This window comes from Meleagris gallopavo, chromosome 10 (genome assembly GCF_000146605.3).
Source record: "Meleagris gallopavo isolate NT-WF06-2002-E0010 breed Aviagen turkey brand Nicholas breeding stock chromosome 10, Turkey_5.1, whole genome shotgun sequence".
Classification (NCBI taxonomy): Eukaryota; Metazoa; Chordata; class Aves; order Galliformes; family Phasianidae; genus Meleagris; species Meleagris gallopavo.
The window spans coordinates 18,359,239-18,380,345 of NC_015020.2; the positions used below are offsets into that span (position 1 = coordinate 18,359,239).

General features: G+C 42.3%; 1 protein-coding gene across 1 annotated transcript in view; it reads left to right on the plus strand.

Moving 5' to 3' along the window:
- Positions 1-21,107, plus strand: part of LRRC7 (leucine rich repeat containing 7) — a 90,414-nt gene that overhangs the window by 44,515 nt on the left and 24,792 nt on the right. Inside the window, exons 8-17 of the mRNA XM_031554881.1 lie at positions 1,268-1,331; positions 1,955-2,029; positions 3,101-3,245; positions 4,993-5,065; positions 7,753-7,882; positions 8,259-8,374; positions 16,444-16,513; positions 18,109-18,208; positions 18,880-18,996; positions 19,158-19,165. Coding sequence (XP_031410741.1) covers positions 1,268-1,331; positions 1,955-2,029; positions 3,101-3,245; positions 4,993-5,065; positions 7,753-7,882; positions 8,259-8,374; positions 16,444-16,513; positions 18,109-18,208; positions 18,880-18,996; positions 19,158-19,165 — 898 coding nt within the window. The remainder of the gene's footprint in view (positions 1-1,267; positions 1,332-1,954; positions 2,030-3,100; positions 3,246-4,992; positions 5,066-7,752; positions 7,883-8,258; positions 8,375-16,443; positions 16,514-18,108; positions 18,209-18,879; positions 18,997-19,157; positions 19,166-21,107) is intronic.

The window sequence follows — 21,107 nt, forward strand, 5'->3', positions numbered from 1 at the left end:
TGAAGATGCTATTTAAACTCAAGTGTCGTAGTAATTTTGAATACAACTTCCCAGCCTTGGCTTTGTAGAACCGTACATTCTGACACTGTAGAGCGTGTGAAGTGGCAGTAGTCTGCATCTAGCAGGGATGTGGGCAGTGCTGTGTGCTACACAAGAGCAGAACATCCTTCCCAGTAGGAGCAATCGCAATCCCTTCCGTCCTTCAGCTGGTGTTACAAAGTTGCTCAGCAGTTTTCTTTCCATTTTGAAATTATCTTTGCTGTTTTGGGATTGCTCCTTTGGGTCGATGCCTGTGGTGTATTCTGAGCATAGTTTTTTAAACATCTGTGTGTTCTGAGAAGTTTGCCTGTATTCATACTGATGGATTCTTGTCGCAGTTGGTGAGCATGGGTTCCGCGTGTGATTCTCACGTGTGACTGAGAGAACCATTTTTTCTCACAGCGTAAATTTGGAGATAAAGCAGGGAGATTTATCCCATTCACTTCCTTAAATCTAGAATCTCACCCAGTCATTTTTCACTTTTATTTCACTGTTTGAGTTACCTGTGCCCAAGCAACAAAAGTGCCTTTTTAGCGTTACATACACGGTGATCATTGCAGACACAAACCCAGATGATTCCTCATTTAAAGCCCTTTACTCCATAATGCACGTTTGAAATTAAGTTTCTGGTTGCTTTCATATGCTGCCTTCCTATCCTACTCTCTCTGATAATGCTGGGCAGGAGGATGAGTTGCTGGGGCTGACATTGCATCGCTCATCTCCAGCCCAGCCGTGCCCTGCAGCACAGGGATCTAACTGATCCCTGAGTTAGAAACCTGTGTGCTGCTTTTCATCCATTTGCAACACCAGGTCAATGCTCTTCCAGCTTTGGGGAGGTAACAGCCACCCTTTGCGTTTCTGCTGCAAAAAGCTAGAATGCTTTTTAGAAGTTCATAAAGAAACCAATCATAAATTTGCAAATTAATTTAGTTATCACAATTGATATAGTTTTCAGTTGCTTGCAAATGAGTCATTTTCCTTGAGAAACCATGCAGAAGTGTACCAAGATTTTGTTTATTTTTATATTTGTGTAATTGTTGCTACTTTTCCAGTTCCAGAATTTTAGCTGATGTCCAAAAGAAGTGTGCTGTTCTCATCTGCAGTTTCCATCTGATCGAACTCTTTTTACAACAGCAATATCACTTGAGCCTTATTCTTATCTAAGGAAAAGGTGACCGACATTTTCCAAGGAAAAATTCCATCTTAGGTATTTCCATATCTGTTGCAGGTCGATGCACAAGCTGACTCAGCTGGAGAGACTTGATCTGGGCAATAATGAATTCTCTGAACTGGTAAGAAATGCCCCTTTTCAGCAGGCACCTGTGGCATTTTGTGCTCTGGGCTTGGCCATTGGACTTCTGCTTGAAAGGCATTAAGGCGTTGTGGCCACGTGCAGCAATAGGAGCAGTCTGCTGCCTTTGGGAAAGTGTCTGTCTAATAAGAGGAATTGAGAAGAAAATTAAAGTTGAGGGGAGGAATTATGATCATCTATATTAACCTCAGTGAACACCGGAGGAAAAGAGAATCGTTAATCATCACAGGAACAAATAGCACAAAATGACCACTAATTAACTTAACCTGGAAATTAGAAGTTATTTTAACCATCAAAGAAGAAAAGAAAATTCAATAGAATTAGCTCAGGCAAAATAAATTACCTTCCAATTATTGACTAATTGTTTTTTAATAGAAACACATTATGTGCCTGCACGTAGAATGGAGGGACTGAGCTGTGGGTGGGTGGGTTCCTTCCTGCCCAATGCACCCTGTGGCTGAGCAACAGGAATACAACTTCTTATGGGAATTGCAATATTCCAAGGAATTTAGGAGATATTTAGATGTCTCTCTTAAGGTGCTGAGATGCTGAGCTGACACACTTGATGGAAGTGTCCATAACGTGATCTGTTCTTTTCCTCAGCCTGAGGTTCTCGAACAAATACAAAATCTGAAGGAATTATGGATGGACAATAACTCTCTGCAAATACTACCTGGGGTATGAACATTTACTTTATGTAATCTAATCTATGGTACTAATGATGAACAGTTCACCGTGCAGTAAATGAGTGCATGCGCATTTCCTGAATAGGTGCGTATTTTCAGTTAATTCTAATATCATTACCAGGAAATAAAAGGCTCAAAATAGCCATGCATATGAAGACCTTCCAAATGTTGTGCTGTTATGTGATAGTAATTAAATTGGAGTGTACCTGTTTTATCTGAGCCTTGTGCAATTTGCATTGTGAGGGAAGTTGTTTTCCACTGTCTTCCCAGACACCGTTGGTACATTTTAGTGTAAAGAAAGCAACAGCATCAATTTTGCTGATTTTTCTTGGTGAAATGTCATGTCTAGAACAAAGTGACCATCCTGTGGTAATGGACCAAGAAGCAGATTGCTTCTGTTGGCTTCGAACTCCACATGCCAACAGATTTTCAAAGAAATCTGAGAATTTTTTTGTCTAGTTGCTCGTTGACGTTATAGCTGCACTGAATGTATTTACACAGTAACCTGCTGGGATTAACCTCTCATAACTGAACTATGAATATCTGAAACCCGATTTTAGACTTCACCAAATGTAGGCAGTCGATATGACACAGAAATGCACTGCTGCCATATGTCACCCCAGTGCTGCTGTGGGTGGGTGAGCTGAGTTGTGTCCCTGGGATCCGGGTCCAACCAAAGAAAGTAATAAAGCCATGTGACACTGAGAACTCAAATTCCACCCAAACTTAATGAATCCAGAGCACCCGAATCAGTTTGGTGTTCATTGTTGATTTTGGTGCAGGTCATTTGCAGAATTATAGGCTGGTTTAATGGCAACGGGCAGCATTTTAGTAGGCCTTAGAATTATCACCTGGGCTCACAGAGCAACTGATTTTCTGCTCTGCCTCACGCCTTTCCTTCTGCAGCTTTCTGAAGAAATCCTAATACTGCTTCAGTGAGCCAAATAGAAAAGCATGCTGTGATAACCAGTAGAAGTCTGTATTGCAGTTGTTTGTCTTTGAACTTGGAAATTGGCATGCCATGTCTATCTGTTGAAGTAACGCTCTGTAACATGCTATTAAGTCTATAGGGAAGTTAAAACAGCTCGTGTACCTGGATATGTCAAAAAACAGGATAGAAACTGTTGATTTGGACATATCGGGATGTGAAGGACTTGAAGACCTCCTGTTGTCATCAAATATGTTGCAGCAACTGCCAGACTCCATAGGTGAGAAAAGCTCCTGTTTTTGCACTTGACTTTGTGATAAAGCCAGAACAAGAACTGCCATTAAACTCCAAAGGAATTAATTGGGCACATCTGGTATTGGGGCAGTCTGACATAAAGACTGCATTGAACGTCAGAAAAAATAAATAAATCCATGGTTAGAGGGTCTGGATTATTCTAATTTGTATTTTTCAAGAAACTAAATAAAGATACTATTGATCTGGTCTAAATTAGGATAGAAATATAAAAGTGGTTATATTAACAGTATTAAACTCCTGAAGAAAGTTAGCTACAGCAGTGCAATTCCAGTGATGGCATTAAAAGAAGAAATAGTTCAACCTATTCATTTTCTGTTTTGACTATATTGCATACACAGAATTTCTGCATTATTTAGAACGCAGGATTTCTGGAAGGTAGGTCTGTAGGTACGTGGCTCTGTACAACCAATCCCTCAGGTTTGCTTCAGGAACACTGCGGGTCCCTCCTCTCTTCTGTTGCTTCCAGCAGATGAGCCCCCAGATACACATCATCGTGGAACTGTGGACCCTCCCCTATTTTAATTAACAGAGTCAAGCCCCCAGACTGTATGGCTGGCTAATGAAACTCTAGTACATGAACATTACTGGGTGACTTTACAGCTATTTCCCACTTTGCTCTAAGGTGATATCTCGCCATCAACCTTGCAGTTCATTCTCAGTGCAGTTTTCTGGTGTGCGTATGCAGATTGATTTTTCAAGGTTACATAACTCTGGTACAGAAGGATGCTGACATTGTGAATTGTGCACTCAGTGCTCATTTCCAAATTCCCATTACTGAATCATAATAGGTGTAACTGAAGCAAAGCAGAAAGAGTCATTTCAGTACTGCATTTTCAGGTGACAGCTTGCTGCAGTTCCGTTTGGTAGAAATTTTTCCTCTTAAAAGACAGTGTTGTTGAAGCCTAGGTGTTTGTTGGAACATGTTGGCTTTTCAACAGAAATGTACTGTGATAGAAGTGAGTAATGCTTCTGATATCCCTTTGAAGTGTACTTTTCGTCTGCTTCAGTTTTCATACTACGGTGCACTCCACTTAATAATTATCTCTGTGTAAGTAGTTAATTTATATTATACCCAATGCTAATTACAAATGTTTGTAAAGCTATTTTGGTGTTTCCAGAACTCCTTCAGGGCAAAAGCAGACTTTGAAATGTCAGTAACTTCCAGAAGGTGGGAATCTTATTTTCTGACTGTCTCAAGCTCAGTTTCAGCCACTGTGATGCAGTGATTTTCCTATCCTTTCTGTCTTTACTACTGCATTGATCTCCCTGTTTCACAGCGGAAAACAGAGGTGTCATTCCCTGGATAAATGTTGCCCAGTAATGCATCTGCTGACACTTCAATATCTAGCACTTCTCTTAACAAAAAGAATTAGCTGCATGCACAAATGCCTTCAGGACTGATTGTATTGGGAAGCACTCTAAGTGTAGCATTTACTCTAGATAGTTTTGCTGGGGACCTTCTGGGATCTGAGCACCTTTTAATCAGGGCAACAGGACACCATTCCTCTTTATTCCTCTCCACATTTTTCAGCACTTCAGAGTACACTTAATATTTCAGCTCAACATTTAATCTGTTCTGCATTGTAATGGGGAATATTTTCAGTGGGACAAGAATGTGTTCGTTTATTGTTTAATTGAGAATACTGGAGATTACAGAAAATGAAGATAAACGTGGAATATTTTTCTTCCCTCCTTCCTTTCCTGTTCTGCAGGGCTGCTGAAAAGGCTCACCACGTTAAAAGTTGATGACAATCAGCTCACAATTTTGCCCAATGCGATTGGAAAGTGAGTATCAAGAGGAATCTTTTCTCTTCAACTTGCTTTTTTCTGAAATCAAAAGTAAGACAAAGAAGATGCACTGAATTACAAAATAATCCCAAAACGTGGCCCTGACACACAGCTTGTCACACTGACACGTGCAGCAGCTTCTCTGGACTTATGCTGGCATAAGCGATAGGAAGGTGAAATGTACCATGGTTTTCAAGACAAAGGATGAAGCGGTGGTTTTTGGTGTGAATCACTTGCAGTTTGGATGATTAGAGCAACGAAAGTAGAAGAGAGATAAGAACTGGGGGGGAATGACAGTTTCCATAGCAACAGCTGGGACTGATGTTGGAAAGAAGATGGCCGTATACCACATACATATTAGGGAGCCTTAAAATATTGAAGGAGCACGAATGAAAAAGCCATGACGATTTTGGGGGTGTATACATTAAAAAAGTGAAAATACCATAAAAGCACTGATTTGCTGAAATCTGATCAGATATTGCATGATCTTTGGTGCAAAATTCCACATGGTGCTGCTGTGCACAGAGCTTCCCTCTGCTGCCTGGGTGTGTTGCCTGCCTGAAAGCCACAGCTTACTGTAAAACTCAAAGCAGGTCCAGGCCTGTCCCCAAAGCAATACAAAGAACCAGCTGCCTTGCTTTGGAGTGTGATTATTCTGCCATTCCTGGAAGCAGGTCTTTGATTTGATTTATAGTTTCACATGACACACATCCCTTCCTAGCAGAGAATTGTACACTGAGATCTCCAGAGTAGAAATAACCTCCATAGCCAGTGCTGTTCCACACCTGAGCCCATTTTATAGTAATATTCTCAGTGATAATTTTGTTGTTTACAGAGCATCGGAGAAAATTGCGGACGGTGAAAACTGTAGCAACTGAAACCTGAGATTTGGCTTCCTGTGATGTACTTCTTGTAGTGCTTTATATTGATGTGATATTAATGGTGTGCATTAAAAGTTGGCTGCATGAGTGGGTGAAATGGAAATCTGGTTGTGCAGCAATCGATTCTGACAGTGAGAGCTCGTGAGGCTCAAAGCTGTGTTGGGCACTGTGCAGGAGAGTTGATGTTGTGTCCAACGTGACCTTTAGCAATTTTGGGAGTCGTTCTTTAAAAAAATTTTTAAAAGCTGTCGTGACAATATTTTCTAATGGACTGCATTGTTCAGGTTGAAGGGAATTCCCTCTTTTTTTTTTTTCCTTGCTTGATATGCGTTCAGTATTATTTGTCGAGGATCCACAATTGTGTTGTAAGAGATGTGTACTGCTGCTCTGAAAGGTGAGACTGCAGAACAGCAGGTTGATCACCCAATATTATCACGTTATTTTTAAATGTAGTACTTTCCCTCACTTAATGAGGACAGTGTCTCCCACATCAGAATGAACTTCCTTGCTCTGACTCATCCACTTGGATAGTTTCCTACTGGGCCTCTCTCTCCTAAATGATAGGCACGGTACCCACTGCAGAGTGTATTATTCTCACACAAAGATTAGCAATGTGGAGGAGGGAATTCTCCCTCCAGAGACCAATTTCCTGATGAGCTACGGAGCATTTCAGCGCTGCCTGAGTCAGTGTTGTTAGCAGTGAACTGCCACCCTCATTTTTGGCAGGCGTGTTTGGAGCACAAGCCTGTAAATGGCATTTGGAGTTGGACCTGCAAGATGCTATGCTCTGCAGACTCAGCTTAAAACACTTAAGCATATATTTATCTTTCCCTTGTTAGATAGAATCAGAGGATTTACATAAAGGGCTTTAGGAATTGGACCCGGGGCAGGAGGTTGTATCCACACGACCTGATTGAGTGCCCCTGCTTCTGCTTTCTGGGTATAAAGGTTGCAGCCCATGCAACTGATTTTTGTCTGTTCTTCTAAATTCAGATCATTCTCTATAGATTTCAAGCCCAAGAAGACATTAAAGCTAATACATTAAAGCTAATGAAATTTCAGCTAAATTAGCATGATTGGAATTATAGCAGTTATTCTCAACATAGCATTTGTCCACAAGCCATGGTGAATGGTAAATCACTTTCTGAACGAAATGCTTGGCAATGGTGGTTACAGATACAGCACACTTTCAAGAGGACTTTGTTGCTTTTGTTGTGGCCATCTTCATTTGTCTACTGATGATGTCACCAGGAAGAACAGAAGCTGAGAACGTCTGTGCCAGACATTATCTTTCAAATAAAGCCAAGTCACTCTTTGCTGCCATGGGAACTTGCACCATTACAGTTCAGTGGATGAGAGCTTCCAGTTTCCGTTAGAAACAGTTGTCCAAAATTAGCTTTTCAACTCTTGAGCTTTTCTGGTTGTGTTATCTTCAGTAAAAGAAAGAACGTATGCATCTTTAATTGAACCAGCTTTCGAGTTGGACTTCCCTCTTTCATGCACGTATTTGGTGTGAACACCTGAGAGAAAAATCATAGTACGCATGGAGCAAAAAAAAAGGGCAGTAGAAATGGGGAATGATGGTATTCTCAATGAGTCACAAAACTTTTATTCCATGGTTTGAATGAGCAGCACAACATTAATGTTATTATTGTAGACTTCGTGGGAAGTCTGTAATAAATCCATCTTCAGGGCACAATGGCTGCAGAATTGTGATGATTCAAAACTTCCAAAGGTTTTAGATGGCAAATTTTTGTTACTTAACCCTCACACAGCATCTAACAAGTGCATTTACAATTTCAGTTTATCTTTATTAGAAGAATTTGACTGCAGCTGTAATGAGTTGGAGTCGTTACCTTCTACCATCGGTTACCTTCACAACCTGAGGACGTTGGCTGTGGATGAGAATTTCCTTCCTGAGCTGCCCAGAGAAGTGAGAAGCTGATTCTTTTTCAAACTAATCACAATGTTTTGTGATAGGTCTCAGATTTCATCCCTCTTAAGTCCGTAAAAGCAACTAATTTACTGCAAAAGCAGTAAAGTAGTAAAAATCAATTGAGTACTTTGATTTTTATGCAAAAGGAGAGCATTGCTCAGAAGCAGCAGTGCAGGTAGCATAGTGCATTTCCCTGATGTTTCTGTCAAAAGACAGTGTTTTCTGACCTTAGATTCTGTGTATTCTGTTCTTTGTTATTTATAGGAAGAAAAAAAAAGATAATTTGGCCACCTTCTGATGTTAAGTGAGTGATAATAATGTTTTTCAAAGTGAGTATTATTATATCTTTACCTTTTTTTTTTTATTCTCACAGATTGGAAGTTGTAAAAATGTAACCGTGATGTCTCTGCGCTCCAACAAACTGGAATTTCTTCCAGATGAAATAGGTCAGATGCAGAAGCTGAGAGTGTTAAACCTGAGCGATAACAGGTATGGTTCAGATCAAGTTCCTAACTTGCGTTGTGAGAAAGTGTTTTAAAAAATAGCTATTTCTTTTTAGGCATTTGTTAAATTATATTTATATAAGATATATTGATGTATACAAAACATATAAAATTGTATTTATAAATACTTGAAATATTTAAACTATAGGGAAAAATATCTTGATTAATCTTCATGGTTTGGTTTTAATTCTACTGGCATCCAAAGCAAAGTTGGAATGGGGCAAGGATCTGAGTCTCAGTGCTCTATCAGAGATGAAATGCTGCTTGCTTATTTTGTCTGATGCTGTTTCCATGTGAAAGTGAAATATTTGGCTTTAAAACTGGATACAGTTTTATAATCCAGTGTTGTGCCCTGATAAGAAAATTGTGTATGAGATCATTACATGCAAGCACATGAAATACCACCCCAACTCTACCAAAATCAAAAGAAAATGTTCTGCTTCCTTCAGTGGCGCAAGGGTCCTGTCAAAAACCAACAGTACCCCACCAGGTTCTCTGTTCTCATGCCCATGACTGTTCTGAGAAATGCAGTGCTTACTGTGAGACTTTCTTGGTCTCCATCCTGTGCTCCGACTGCCATCAGAAATGACTTTTCCATGGAATTTCCAGATACACGTGCTCCAAGAATATGTTAATAGTCAGTGTGTGAACACTTTTCTGTTTCAACTGATTATCACTCGTATCCAGTAAATATCTGGGGAAGCACTTTGTGCACCTGGTCTAATTTACTGTCAGCAGTCTTGTTGTTAAATTAAGACTGACCAGAAAGTATAAAATCGAGTAATGTTGAAATCCTTGTAATACATCTATTCAAAATTGTTTACTTAATTCCATTAGATCATTTTCCTCACTGCAATTGTGTATCATAAAATACATTATGTACAGACCAATATGTGAAGCTAAACTGAACTCCAGGTTTGTGGAAACTGCCTGAGTCCCAGAATCAGATCTTAGATCTTCTTGAGCTTGAGTTTCAGGTCCCAGTGCTTTCCCAGGAACATGGGTGTTCTGTCCCATCACCACACCGCAGTGCTGGGGGTGTGTGCTCCTACCTGTGCTCCTGCAGCCTGAAGCTGTGTTTCAGGCACATTTTGAATTCTCTATTTCTTCCCAGCACAGCAGTCAGCTTCCCCACACTGTTCTGCATTCATCTGTCCTGTCCTGTCCTAGCTCAGTTTTGTCCAGACAGCTGGGAGTCCTGAATGCATAGGGATGCAGGTGAAAGCAGCCTGTCAGAAACGTGTTGAGTTTTCAGATGGGTGCTTCCAGTGGCAGCCCCACCTTACTCCACACAGCCAGCTGTAGGGCATCAGGGCTGTCAGAGCACCTCAGTGTGCTTTGAAGATGCCAGGGAGCTGCAGCTGTAGTACCTTCCCTGGCACAATAAACCAGTCTAAGCTGGATCACTCAGACCTTTTTTTCAAACCTGTTTTTATGCCATGAATGTATGTGTTGAGGAAGAAGAAAATTACTCTTTTTTTCTTCTTTTCTTTTTTTTTCTTTCTTTGCTTCTTTCTTTCTTTCTTTTTGCTGAGTCAGCTGCAGATTTCAGCCTATGACTATATCTGTAATTACTGCTTTCTGAGTGCTGTTACTGGGGTGACAGGGAGAGGGTGGCTCGCTGCTGGGAGAAGGCAGCAGAGGTGTAGGAGTATGCCAGGTTTCCTGAGCAAGCTGACCTGACAGCTGGCTGCCATGAAAGCAGCACTCCTGCCCACCTGCCTTTTTCTCTGGCTGCCCAGAGATAAGAAAGCAGTGGGATTTCCATTGGGGAGTAAACACTGAAACTAACATGTTGTGGTGGTCACTGTCCTTCCTACTTCCCTTTCTTGCTGGCTAATAGCCCTGCATCTCCTTGTGCTTTCTCAGGGCTACTTAGAGAAGTGGCTGGGATGGCCTGACTCCCTAAAACTTCTAGAAGTGATCTATCTTGTTGTTGTGGTCACATTCTGACTTTCCCCACATATTCAGTTTGCTCCCAGTGGCGTCTGGCAAACACCAAAGGCAGCTGAAGGTATACAGTGGCTGTGCACCAAGGCAGGAAGGAGGGGAGGGCAGGAGAAGACAGCCTTTCCTCGCTGGGGTGGGAAGCTGTTCTCTCAACTCAACCTGAAAAGCTGTGCAGTGAGTTGCAGCCATCAAAGAGTTAGCTGGAGAGTGGTCTAAACTAGAAGAGATAGGAACAGTTGGATTATCTCACTGAGATTCCCTTCTCCTGAGAGGCCTGGGAGATTATTTTTCCTGCTTTGTTGACATCAGTTCCATCTGAGGTTGATTGTTGCCCTGCTGAGACACTGTGACTGTGCTGATTTCTTTTTTTTTTTTGCGGAACTTCCTACCTTAGTGAAACGGATGTTTCGAAGTTTCAGCACCAAAGAGTTTGGACAGAGCTCGGATACAACCTTAGTGCTGCATCCTTATTTATTTATTTGGTCTTCTCCATGTTCCCATTTTCATATGTATGTTAGCATTAAGGCAATATCCATTCCTTCTTTGAATGAGTCCACGTATACATGCTAATAAGGACTGTACTCGGGCTCTGCTTGTGGTTAGCAACTTTTCCATGTTATCATAATACTTTTGCCCTTCTGCTCTTCCTTCTTCAGATATGACAGAGAAGGTAGAGCACATCAGCTCTTTCCCTTTGAGCCATTGGAAGAAGATACACAGATGTGCAAGCAGAGCAGAAAGACAATTCTAGATCCAAGGTGCCTCTGCACTTGCTTCGCACTATGGCATGGAGCTCCTGAGTCCTGGGTCAGGGGTCAGGCTTCTTCCTGGCAGCCTGTTCTGAGACCTGCTGAGCCGTGGACTCTGCAGGCTCTGCTGCTAAGGAAGACCCATTCACACCTCATGCTGCTCTGACAGAATTTTTTGCTTGAGACCTCCAGTTTTTACCCAAACCTTCTGAGGATTGGCAGTCACTCCTTGTCTAAGAACAAATGGGGATGGACTGTGCATATGATCATAGATTCTTTTAGAATTTGTCTGTCAGTTCTGTGTGACTTTCTTCCTCCTGACACTAGAGAGGATTTCATGTCCGTTCTGTTAGGCTGCTCATGCAGCTTTGCATGTTAATTTCAGAGGGAACAGTCTCTGTTGCTGTGACTGTCAGCCCATGCTGGATGTTTGAGGATTGTCATGGATATATAGTTTTACAATGGGGATGCAGTCTTTCACTGGGGATCTGCCCACTGCAGATTCATCCTAGTGAATAACTTAGATCAGAGCCATCTCCTTCTATCTTGTCACGTGCCAAATTTTACCTACAGTGTCTACAGCAGTGGTTGAACTTGCATGTCCAGTAGCCTCTTAGGTCATTACCTTTATCCCAATGACTTTCTCTGCTAGTAGCCGGGCTACTTGAGTGTTTCTTGTGAGATGCCATTTTTCCACAAAAAGTGTTCTATCTGGATACGTTCTTCATGACATGGGGAGTGCAGTCTGGCTCCAGGCATGCAGAGTGCAGAGGTACTGGTGGCTTTGAACTTGCCAAAGTGAGTGGAATGTTGCCAGTCTGCTCACTAAATGGTCATGCATACAAGGTATGATGGACAACTTAGCTGTGAAGTAACACGTGATGAGGAAAAAAGCTCCCCATCCTTTGCACTGCCTGGAGCTTGTCTGCTTATGAATATAGAATACCTACACTTTTCATATGTAGGAGATTTTCCATTAAGTTCTCATTGGATATCTTTCAGAAAAGAGGCAAACATGACAAACAATACACTCAAGCTAAAATGAATCTTAATTTTTTTTGTGAGCTGACATATTTTGCTCAAAGGTGGGTCAGTGTTTGGAGTCCCTCCCTGGCCTTTTTAATACTATGGTTTCAGCTACTACAGGTTTTCACTCTTGTTTTGTCTTTTGAAGGACCTCAATGTTTTAAGACGGACCTTGCTCATTTTCATTGACCAGAAGCTATCTTTTAGTTTCAGGATTTTCTACAGGTATTCATATTATAACTCAATTTCAACCAGATAATTACACTCCAGCTTTTCTTTCCCGTGCCTTACACACTAAGACTGTACCTATCCTTCTCATCTCTGTAGCTGGGAGCCCTCTGTCCTTTTGTCTTTACAGGTCCAAACCTTTTCATCCCTTTCACAGACTCTTCATCCCTGGGAAATGCAGCATTTTGTTGTTACTGCACAATAAAAGGCAATGGTGGGCTGAACCCCGACTTGCTATCACATTGCTAAGATGGAGTCTAAGGAGGGTTAGTGTGCATCTGACCGGAGCATAGGTGGCTTCACCCTGTGCATTCAGGAGAGTTTTGATTCCAGTTACCTGCAGTGCAACTACCTGGGGATTCATCCTTGCCTTTGCCAGGCGTCTCTGGTGCTTCAAGAGCCAATGCAGCATCTGATAATGTAGTTGTGCTGTTACTGATGCATGAAAGATACAGAGACTTCCACCATGTAGCGAGTCCCTGGGGGGAGCTGCTTGGATTCGCTCACTGCTAAGAGTGCACGTGGGATTCATTCAAAGAAAAAAAGATGTCTTACCAGTAACCGGTGTTCTTCACAATGTGTAGTCCACAGATACATTTGTCTTCCATCTGCTTCTCCTCTCTCCTCAGAGTCCTTCCAGGTATGAGTCCTGTGATTGAGAGGTAGAATTGTTAGAATGTACATTTGGGCTACACTTCTCAAAGAGCATCGGTTACTGGTAAGTAACCTTTCTTCTAGTTCTAGATTGTTCTTACAGAAGAGCTTAACCAGTCATCGCCTTTCTGTATTTGCATTGTTTGTGCTTCTGTCTTGGGGTCAGAGCTTGACTGCTACTCTGAATCTCAGGAACAGAAGTTAGATGAAACAAGCATAAGATTGCAATGCATTCCAAAATGTAGGACTGCTCCTTGGTGTATCTTTCTCTGTTCAGTTGTTTGTACAATATTGCTTATTGACAAAGAGGTAATTGCTTCTGGCCATTAACATCCTCCAGTGTTTTTGTGAACAGTAAACGAAAGAGTTAATATGAGTTACGTTCTTTTCAGCTTTCACACTCTGAAAACCCTGTTGTTATCCATCTGCTGAGCACAACCATGGAGAGCTGTCCCTGTTTAACCAAACTGGCCGGGCTACTCTGAATTACCCCAGTGTCCTCATCCCAGCGTGTCGTAACGCACCGATACAGCACTTCCTTGAGGCTGGGGGTCATACGGTGCCAATAGCTTGGTGCTCAGGGATGTCCCTTCAAAAAGTGCCATTTTGCTTTAGTTTGTTTTTACTCACCTCGGGGGCGTCAAGGGAAAATTCTTTTTTCTTACAAGAAAACGTTATCTTTGTGAAAACTAAGCACTGTGAGAAGGACGTGTGCATCTCGTGCTTTAGTGGCTGTTGAAGGTCAGAGTTGTTTTGCTGAAAAATCAGTTGGTCCTTCAGAGCTTAACTTATAAGCAATATTTCTACTAATAACCTTTAAGCTTTAGCATGGTTTTGTATGTATTTTAGCCTAATATAAATACAGAAAATATCTGTAACACTGAGAGATTATTTTATTATCACATCTAGCTCTTCTTACAATTCAGTTTAAAAGACTCCAAACTGAAGTTAATAGTGATTTAAAAATTGCAGATAAATGCAACTTGTTTGTGGAAGAAAGCGTGTGCAGCTGAGTGTTAGAGCCAGTGTGTGTGTTCCAAAGGGCTGGAGGGGTCCCTGCCTGCAGCCCCTGGGTGCCCCCAGCACAGGCTGCTGCATGGTGGTTGCTCTGCCCCAGGCTAGCAGCAGCTTCCAGCAGGGCGTTGTTTGCTCCACAGTAAGAAAAGGTTCTTTTGGTACAGTAATTGGCTTCTTAATTGCAAGGTAGTTAATTTGACCATCTTCTCAATGAATTATCTATGCACCCATTAAAGTTTAATCTAGAATTGTGGATATATTTTCTTAGATTTATAAAACTGATTATGTATGTAGTTTTCCATGCTATCTAGTGAGAGCTTTCAGTATTTAGTATAAAAGAAAAGCTCTTTGTTGAGCAGGACAGTCATAAACTTTCCATGTCTTTGTACAGCTGTCTGATTGCAGCCATATGTTAGGTGCATGGAAGCAGAGCAGACCAGTCGCATTGTCTGTGCTACTGAAGGGCAGAGGAGAAAGCCAAATCTTTAAGCGAGGGTGTGTGACTTAGTTCTTTGGAACCACTGGAATTATGCTGATGCAGACCAAATAGGATCTGACCCACAGACTGGAAAGTAAACTTAAGTAAATGTAAAGTGGATGAAGCTACGTCTATAAGATTGGAGGTGCTTTGTAACTGCGGTACGACCTCGTTTTGGCTGATGAACAGTTATGTATTTACCTTTGGTGGTTAAACTAATCCAGTGTAAGCAGCAAGTACAGCAGGCCTGTTCTGAAGTGTGTAAAACACAAAACCTCCTCTCTTGGCGATTCCATTGTTCATGAAAGTCAGAGAGGTGCAGCTGTGTTGTTACTGCGGATGGAGGGGAAATGTTCATGAACTTCACACAGTTCGAAAAGCAGTCATGAATTTAAATGTGGAAAAAAAAAAGTTGCAGTCAGAAAAAGAGGCTGGGTCTCATTTTGATGGCAGATTGTCAAAAATCAGCGCTGATTTTGGGTGCCTCCGTTCACCGATCTCTAATTTGACATCTTTTCTCATTAACGGCGCCTCAGAATCAACCCTCTTCAGACACTTAAAGCAAAGTGTTGGGGCTTCTGGGCATTACAGATGAAGAACTCTGTGTTTGGTCTGGCTGGAAATGGAAAACCAGCCCGGGGACCTCCTTACCACAAATCATTTCTGCTAACCTCTGATACCCATCACTCAACTGGAGTGAGCTGGGAGCAGCAGCAGTAACCTGCAGACACTGCATCCCAAAGGCAGAGCAATAAAGGTGTCACTTGAGAAGCCACTTCTTGTCTTTTTATACAGAAAAAAAGATCTGAGTAAAACGTCCAGATAACCACGATGTAAGAACCGTTATGCTAACTGTTAAAGCTTACTTGTCACCTCTGTGCATAAAGAACATCTCAGTCTGCACTGTTCCAGAGATGTATGCATTTTAAGATAGCAATGAAAACTAAATCATGGGAACTTTAGGGACTCTCGTGGCGTTAATTATAGGTTTAAACATGCAAGCACATGTAAAAACACCCTGATCTATACAGGTATTTCATAGCACACTGAGTATATCCATATTCATGTCAGTTTATTTCACTTGTATAGGTACGTCACCTTTAGGATAAGGTGTTCCTATTAAAATCACAGTCTTCATGACTGTAGGGATATTTCTGGCTATTTGCTGGTAGAGGGGCAGAGGGTTCTGCTGGCGGCTGCTTGTCTTTGCTGGAAGTTTGTCACTCTTTCTCCCTGTGCTATCAGTTCTCCTGCCTCTCAGGAAAGGGATTTACACCTCCTTTTTGTGGTTAAATCACAGTAAATGTTTTGCAGTCCTTCCTTTGGGCTGTCTGTTTCTTTTGGCAGCCCTCTGTAGTGCAGAGATGGGGAGCAGCAGTGTGTGACCAGGGCTGCTCTCTGCTTTGAGATGGGCTGCAAAGAGAAAATTCCGTGTTCAGAACAGGGTGCTTCCTGTGAAAGCGTGGCTGGAGCTTCCACAACCACCTCATCACCTCTTCCCTGCTCCCACGTGCAGATTGTTTTAGGAAATGTATTCACATATATCATGAAAAGGCTTTTTCATTTAGGTTCACTGTGAATTTATCTTATTTTGATTTTGTACCTGGCATTTCTGCAAAAAGGAATTTCCCGTTATCCTCGAGTAATTTGTGTTCCAAAATGTAACTGGTAAGTCAAAGGGTTTATGTCACCTATGCTGAAAGCTGGTAGGACTTTGCTATACGTCCTGCTGGGACCAAATCTTTTCTGTGTTATAGGGTATAAATATCTCTCTCAGTGTGGAAGTACTTAAAGGGGAATAATCCCCTTGGTAAAATACTGTATTTTAATAAAATGTGAGAGAAAATAAAGATAGAAATGATAGCACGTTTAGCCTGATCAAGCCAATCATGCTGTGTATCGAAGGAATTATGCAGCAGTGAGGGACTCATGCTGTTCCCTTATCATTTACAGGCTGAAGAACTTACCATTCACTTTTACTAAACTCAAAGAACTTGCAGCTTTGTGGCTTTCTGACAACCAGGTAACGGCTTCCAGCGTTCATAATTTCTTCAGTAAGGTACAGGGGCCATGAATGAGGTCTGTAGTGTCATACAGCACTGCAGCACAGCTTTAGAAGAGGTTAGTCCCAGCCCAGCTGCTGCTTTCCTACCAAGCTGCAGGCAGTCCTGGCTGACATTCATTGTCTGGGTGAATTGCCACTGCTGGGCTTAGTGCTTGCTGCTTGCTAGCCTTCTGTACCCTGATAAAAGTAGTGAACAGTGATCAGAGTTATCAGGAGAATATTCTGTAAACAGAAATCCAAGAGGCAAGGCTTTGTTATCAGCCTTGCTCTTAGTTTGTCCCATTCTCTATTCCGTCTCTACCCCTCCATTTTCGTCTTCTGCTTTTTCTTGTCCATGCTTCCCTTCCTGCATATTTCAAACTCCAGTGAAGTCAGAGTTTAAATATACAGAAGATGCACAAGAGCTCTCAGTCTTGTTTTAGAGAAAATTCTCATTTAAGTTCCTCTTAATTTTAGATATGCCTTCCTTAGTTCCAGGGAGCTCAGTTCATGTGGCATTACCATTTATTCCTTAGGTGGCAGTTACCCCCCATCTGAGCACTAGAATAAGTCCCCGTCAGTCCTTGCAGTATTGGTGGATGGAATAATTTTGCAGTTCCAGAATGTAATTAAGTGGAAACAAATTCAATTAGTACAATTTTAGACAAGTTCAACATACCTAGCAGGTATTAATAATTGCAATAAGTTCTCGTAGTGTCATCTTTCCCACCCTACAATAAAGCCCAACATCAACCATTACACCTCCTTAACTGAAGCTGAGGAGGATAATGATGCTGCTGGAAATGAGTCCCTCCTGTATCTGTACGAGGCAGCCACAGGAGCCGGGGCAGTGCTGTGCTGCCCGGGGACAGACCTGCCTGCTGCTGCCTGCAGCATGCCATCCACTGAGACAAAGCAAAGGGACATCTGTGTCAGTGCTTTGTTGCATTTCCCCTTCAATTTAGTTTTCACTTGTGTGGCTAAGCAAAAGTCTTCAAGCTGAAGGGAGGGGAGACTGTTAATACACAGGGATGAATAAATTTTCAAGCACTAAATTAGGATTCTAACTCTTATTTCCATAAAAAATGCCCCTACCCATCCACCAAAGATACACTTCCAAACAAACAATGTTTTTTCAGCATTTTGACGTTAGTGATAAGGTTTAGATCACCTTCTAATCCATGAACTGTGACAGTCACTCCTGGGTGCTCCACTACAGCAAATCAGTAACGACAGCCAGTTGAGTAGAACTCAGTGGTGCCTCCATGCAGCTGGCACCAGGAGCACCCTCAGAGTTACAGGACCCACTCCGTGGGACTCCTGGCTCAAGGCATCAGCCGGTATTTCAGGTGTTAGAGTTCCTATGGCGATCCTGGTGGGAGTTACAGGCAGACTGAGGTATGGGAGAGGTAGAAGCGCCACCAAACACCGTTGGCTTTGGCCCATGGAGAGGGTTCTTTCCATTCAGAACTTTGGATATTCCTGTATTTTCTGTTTGTTGCCTGCTAAAACTCCGTCCTGGCTAACAGACGTGCTCTCAGTGACCAGCTCTTTGTTTTGCCTTTCCTACACAGTCCAAGGCTCTCATCCCCCTGCAAACTGAGGCTCACCCGGAAACGAAGCAGAGAGTTTTGACTAACTACATGTTTCCCCAGCAACCCCGCAGTGATGAAGGTAAAAAAAGCATTCCCCCCGGAGGCAGCAGCGGGCTGTGGGGTCTGGGGGCTCAGCCGTGGCTGTGTGCAGCAGTGTCTGTGCCTCCTGAAGCCAGCGGTGTGCACAGAGCAGCCCATGTGCTGCCGTGCACCAAAGGCTCCTGCTTCCAGCCCATTGCTCTCGGAGGGGAGTGGGGGCACCTCCTGCAGCCCCAAGGGCGTCCGACCTGTTGGGCTGCCTGGGCTGCACTGAGAGAACAGGAATGTCTTGGGCTGCGTGTAAAATATCCAGTACTGTTAATGTTTAATTTAAAAAAGAAGAAAAAGGGTAACAAAAGTGAAACACAGCAAGTTGGACACATGAAGGGTCACAGGGAGCAGAGCTGTGAGCCTGACAAAACCAGGGCTTGGCTCTGAAGCCCCTGCATCCCAGTAGAGAGCCTCCATGCTCCTCCTCCAGCTGTGCCCCAAAGCCCTCTTGCTCTCCGCCATTCTCTTTGTGATCTGAGCATTCACGTTTATTTTTAACGGTGTTTTTAGTTATGACTTCCATTGCCCCCTCAACATTTTGAGACAATGATCCAACGTTACAGGATCACCCAAGAGCTTCTCTTTTTGGATGATTTCCAGTTTTTGCTGAGGGCATTAATCTCTTGTTCTGTTGCATTGCTGTTTGCAATTTAACTGTAGATTTCCAGTCAGACAGTGATAGTTTCAACCCTACTCTGTGGGAGGAGCAGAGACAGCAACGTATGACTGTTGCCTTTGAATTTGAAGAAAAAAAGGAAGAGGAGGAAAATCCAGGAAGTTAAGGTATGAGGTTTTTTTTGGTTGTTTTTTTTTTTTTGTCACTCACATGTTAGAGACAGGGTCCAATATACAGATGCTGAACTATTTCTCTGTTCTGAATAATGAGAAAATACTTGGCCACATTTCATAAGCATCCCTGTTTTCTCTGAGGTGCACAGAAGTGGAAGTTTGCGGTTATTTTCCACATAGAATGACTGGGATGTCAGAAATCAGTCCAGACCCATAGGCTGAGTGTTGGGTACCTAACGGGGCACCCATTTCATCACTAAGACAAAATGAACACAGAACGCTGGGGACTTGGGATTACTCTCCAGCCACATAATTCTTTAGATCCCGTGGGGATTCTGTATTCCTCTCGAGGTGAAAGTTGATGAGAGCTGTTAATAATAAATATCTAATATCCCATTTAGTTCTTCTTGGGAAAATTGATTTTTTGTTTAAATATTTTTCCTAATCAGGAGTTTTTACTTAACTCTTGCAACCAAATATAATTGTTATATATACTACTGCTTTGGTACTTCAGCAAAACAGAAAATGAATTAAAAAAGCAATCTGACTCACAATAAATAAATTAAAATGAAGTTTTACCCCATATGAACTGCAGATTTATCGCTTATGTGTGGAAAGCAGACTATCTGGGAGTTTCACATTGTTCCTCTACTTCTTGTTATAACTTTGATTGTGAGTAGCATGTCCAGGTGTGCAGAAGTGTTAACAGAGAAATAGATAATTTCTAAGATTGTGGATGGATTTAATTGTATTGCCTTTTATTTGCGAGCATTGCTTTTGGTATTGAAATGTAATACAAGAAATATATTGCGTACCATTTTGGTTTTAATGTATTTCAGAACTCTATGGATGACTGAAACAAATGCTTCCTTTGAGTAAGCTATTTTTGTAGACAAATGAAACCCTTCATTCAGCTGATGCTGTTCCTATAGTCGAGTTTGAGTGCTGCCATCTGCTGCATGGGAACTGGGGAGGCAAATGCTGCTGAGCCCAGTGCCACATCTTGGGCTGTCCCCGAAGCAGCCTTGGACACACAACCCATCCTATGGCTGGGGGGTGAGCTGATGGCAGCCCGTCCTGTCCTGTCCTTCCTGATGTGGTGAGGGGCTTTGCCATATGGGTGAGCCACGGCCTGCAGGGCTGCTGCTGTCCCTGATGTTTGGCTTGGCAGCTGAAGCCAAGGCAGCATTTATCCTTTGGGCCACTGTAGGGGAAGAGCCCAATGCTAAACTGTATTTTCTGGAGTTCTTACTTACCTGTTTTCACTCCCACCCGTGGAGAGAATGTAAACCAATGATCTATGCAAGTCTTATTTCTGCACGAGATTCCTCAATTTCCATATATAATCATAGAACCATAAAATTATAGAACGGTTTGATTGGAAGGGAGCTTGAAGACAACCAAGTTCCAAGTAGGGAACATTTCCCACCAGCTCAGGCTGCCCAGGACCCACCCACAGCCTCGGGCACCTCCACGACGGGGCACCCACAGCCCTGGCAGGCTGCAGTGGGGTCTCCCCGGAGCGTTCTCCTCTCAGCCCACCTCCCTCAGCCCTTCTCTGCAGGGCAGGTGCCCCAACCCAGTGCCCTCCTCCATGATGATCCTGCTATCTCTTCATCAGACCAAAACATTGCGTTTTGGAGTTGACACCTCAGTCACTGCTTAAAGAATTATTATTAAACGAAAAGCTAAGCAAGGACTTAGGAGCTGATCAGGTATGTCCTTCCGTCGGTGCATCCTGAAGAGAGCGTTTCTCTTTTCTGTACACCAGATAGCCATAACCAGGGACCTCCGTGGGGTGAATTTGAAGGTTATCCCAAATTAGCAATGGGTGGTTGCCACAAACATTGTTTGCATTTTATAAAAGCACGCGTAGTTTTCATTTTATGTATTTCATATTTAAAACTGACTTCCCATCCAAGCTATGTAACACCGATTTGAAGATCTAAATTATTCAACTAATTCTTCCATAAAGAATTTTGAACTTTTTGAAAAAAAATCTCTTTTTCAGGGTCACTCTATTTTGGTGTAGCATTAAAAGATACAAGAGTCGCATTGACAGTTTTCTCTGTAGCAATATCTCTAACTCAGCAATGAAA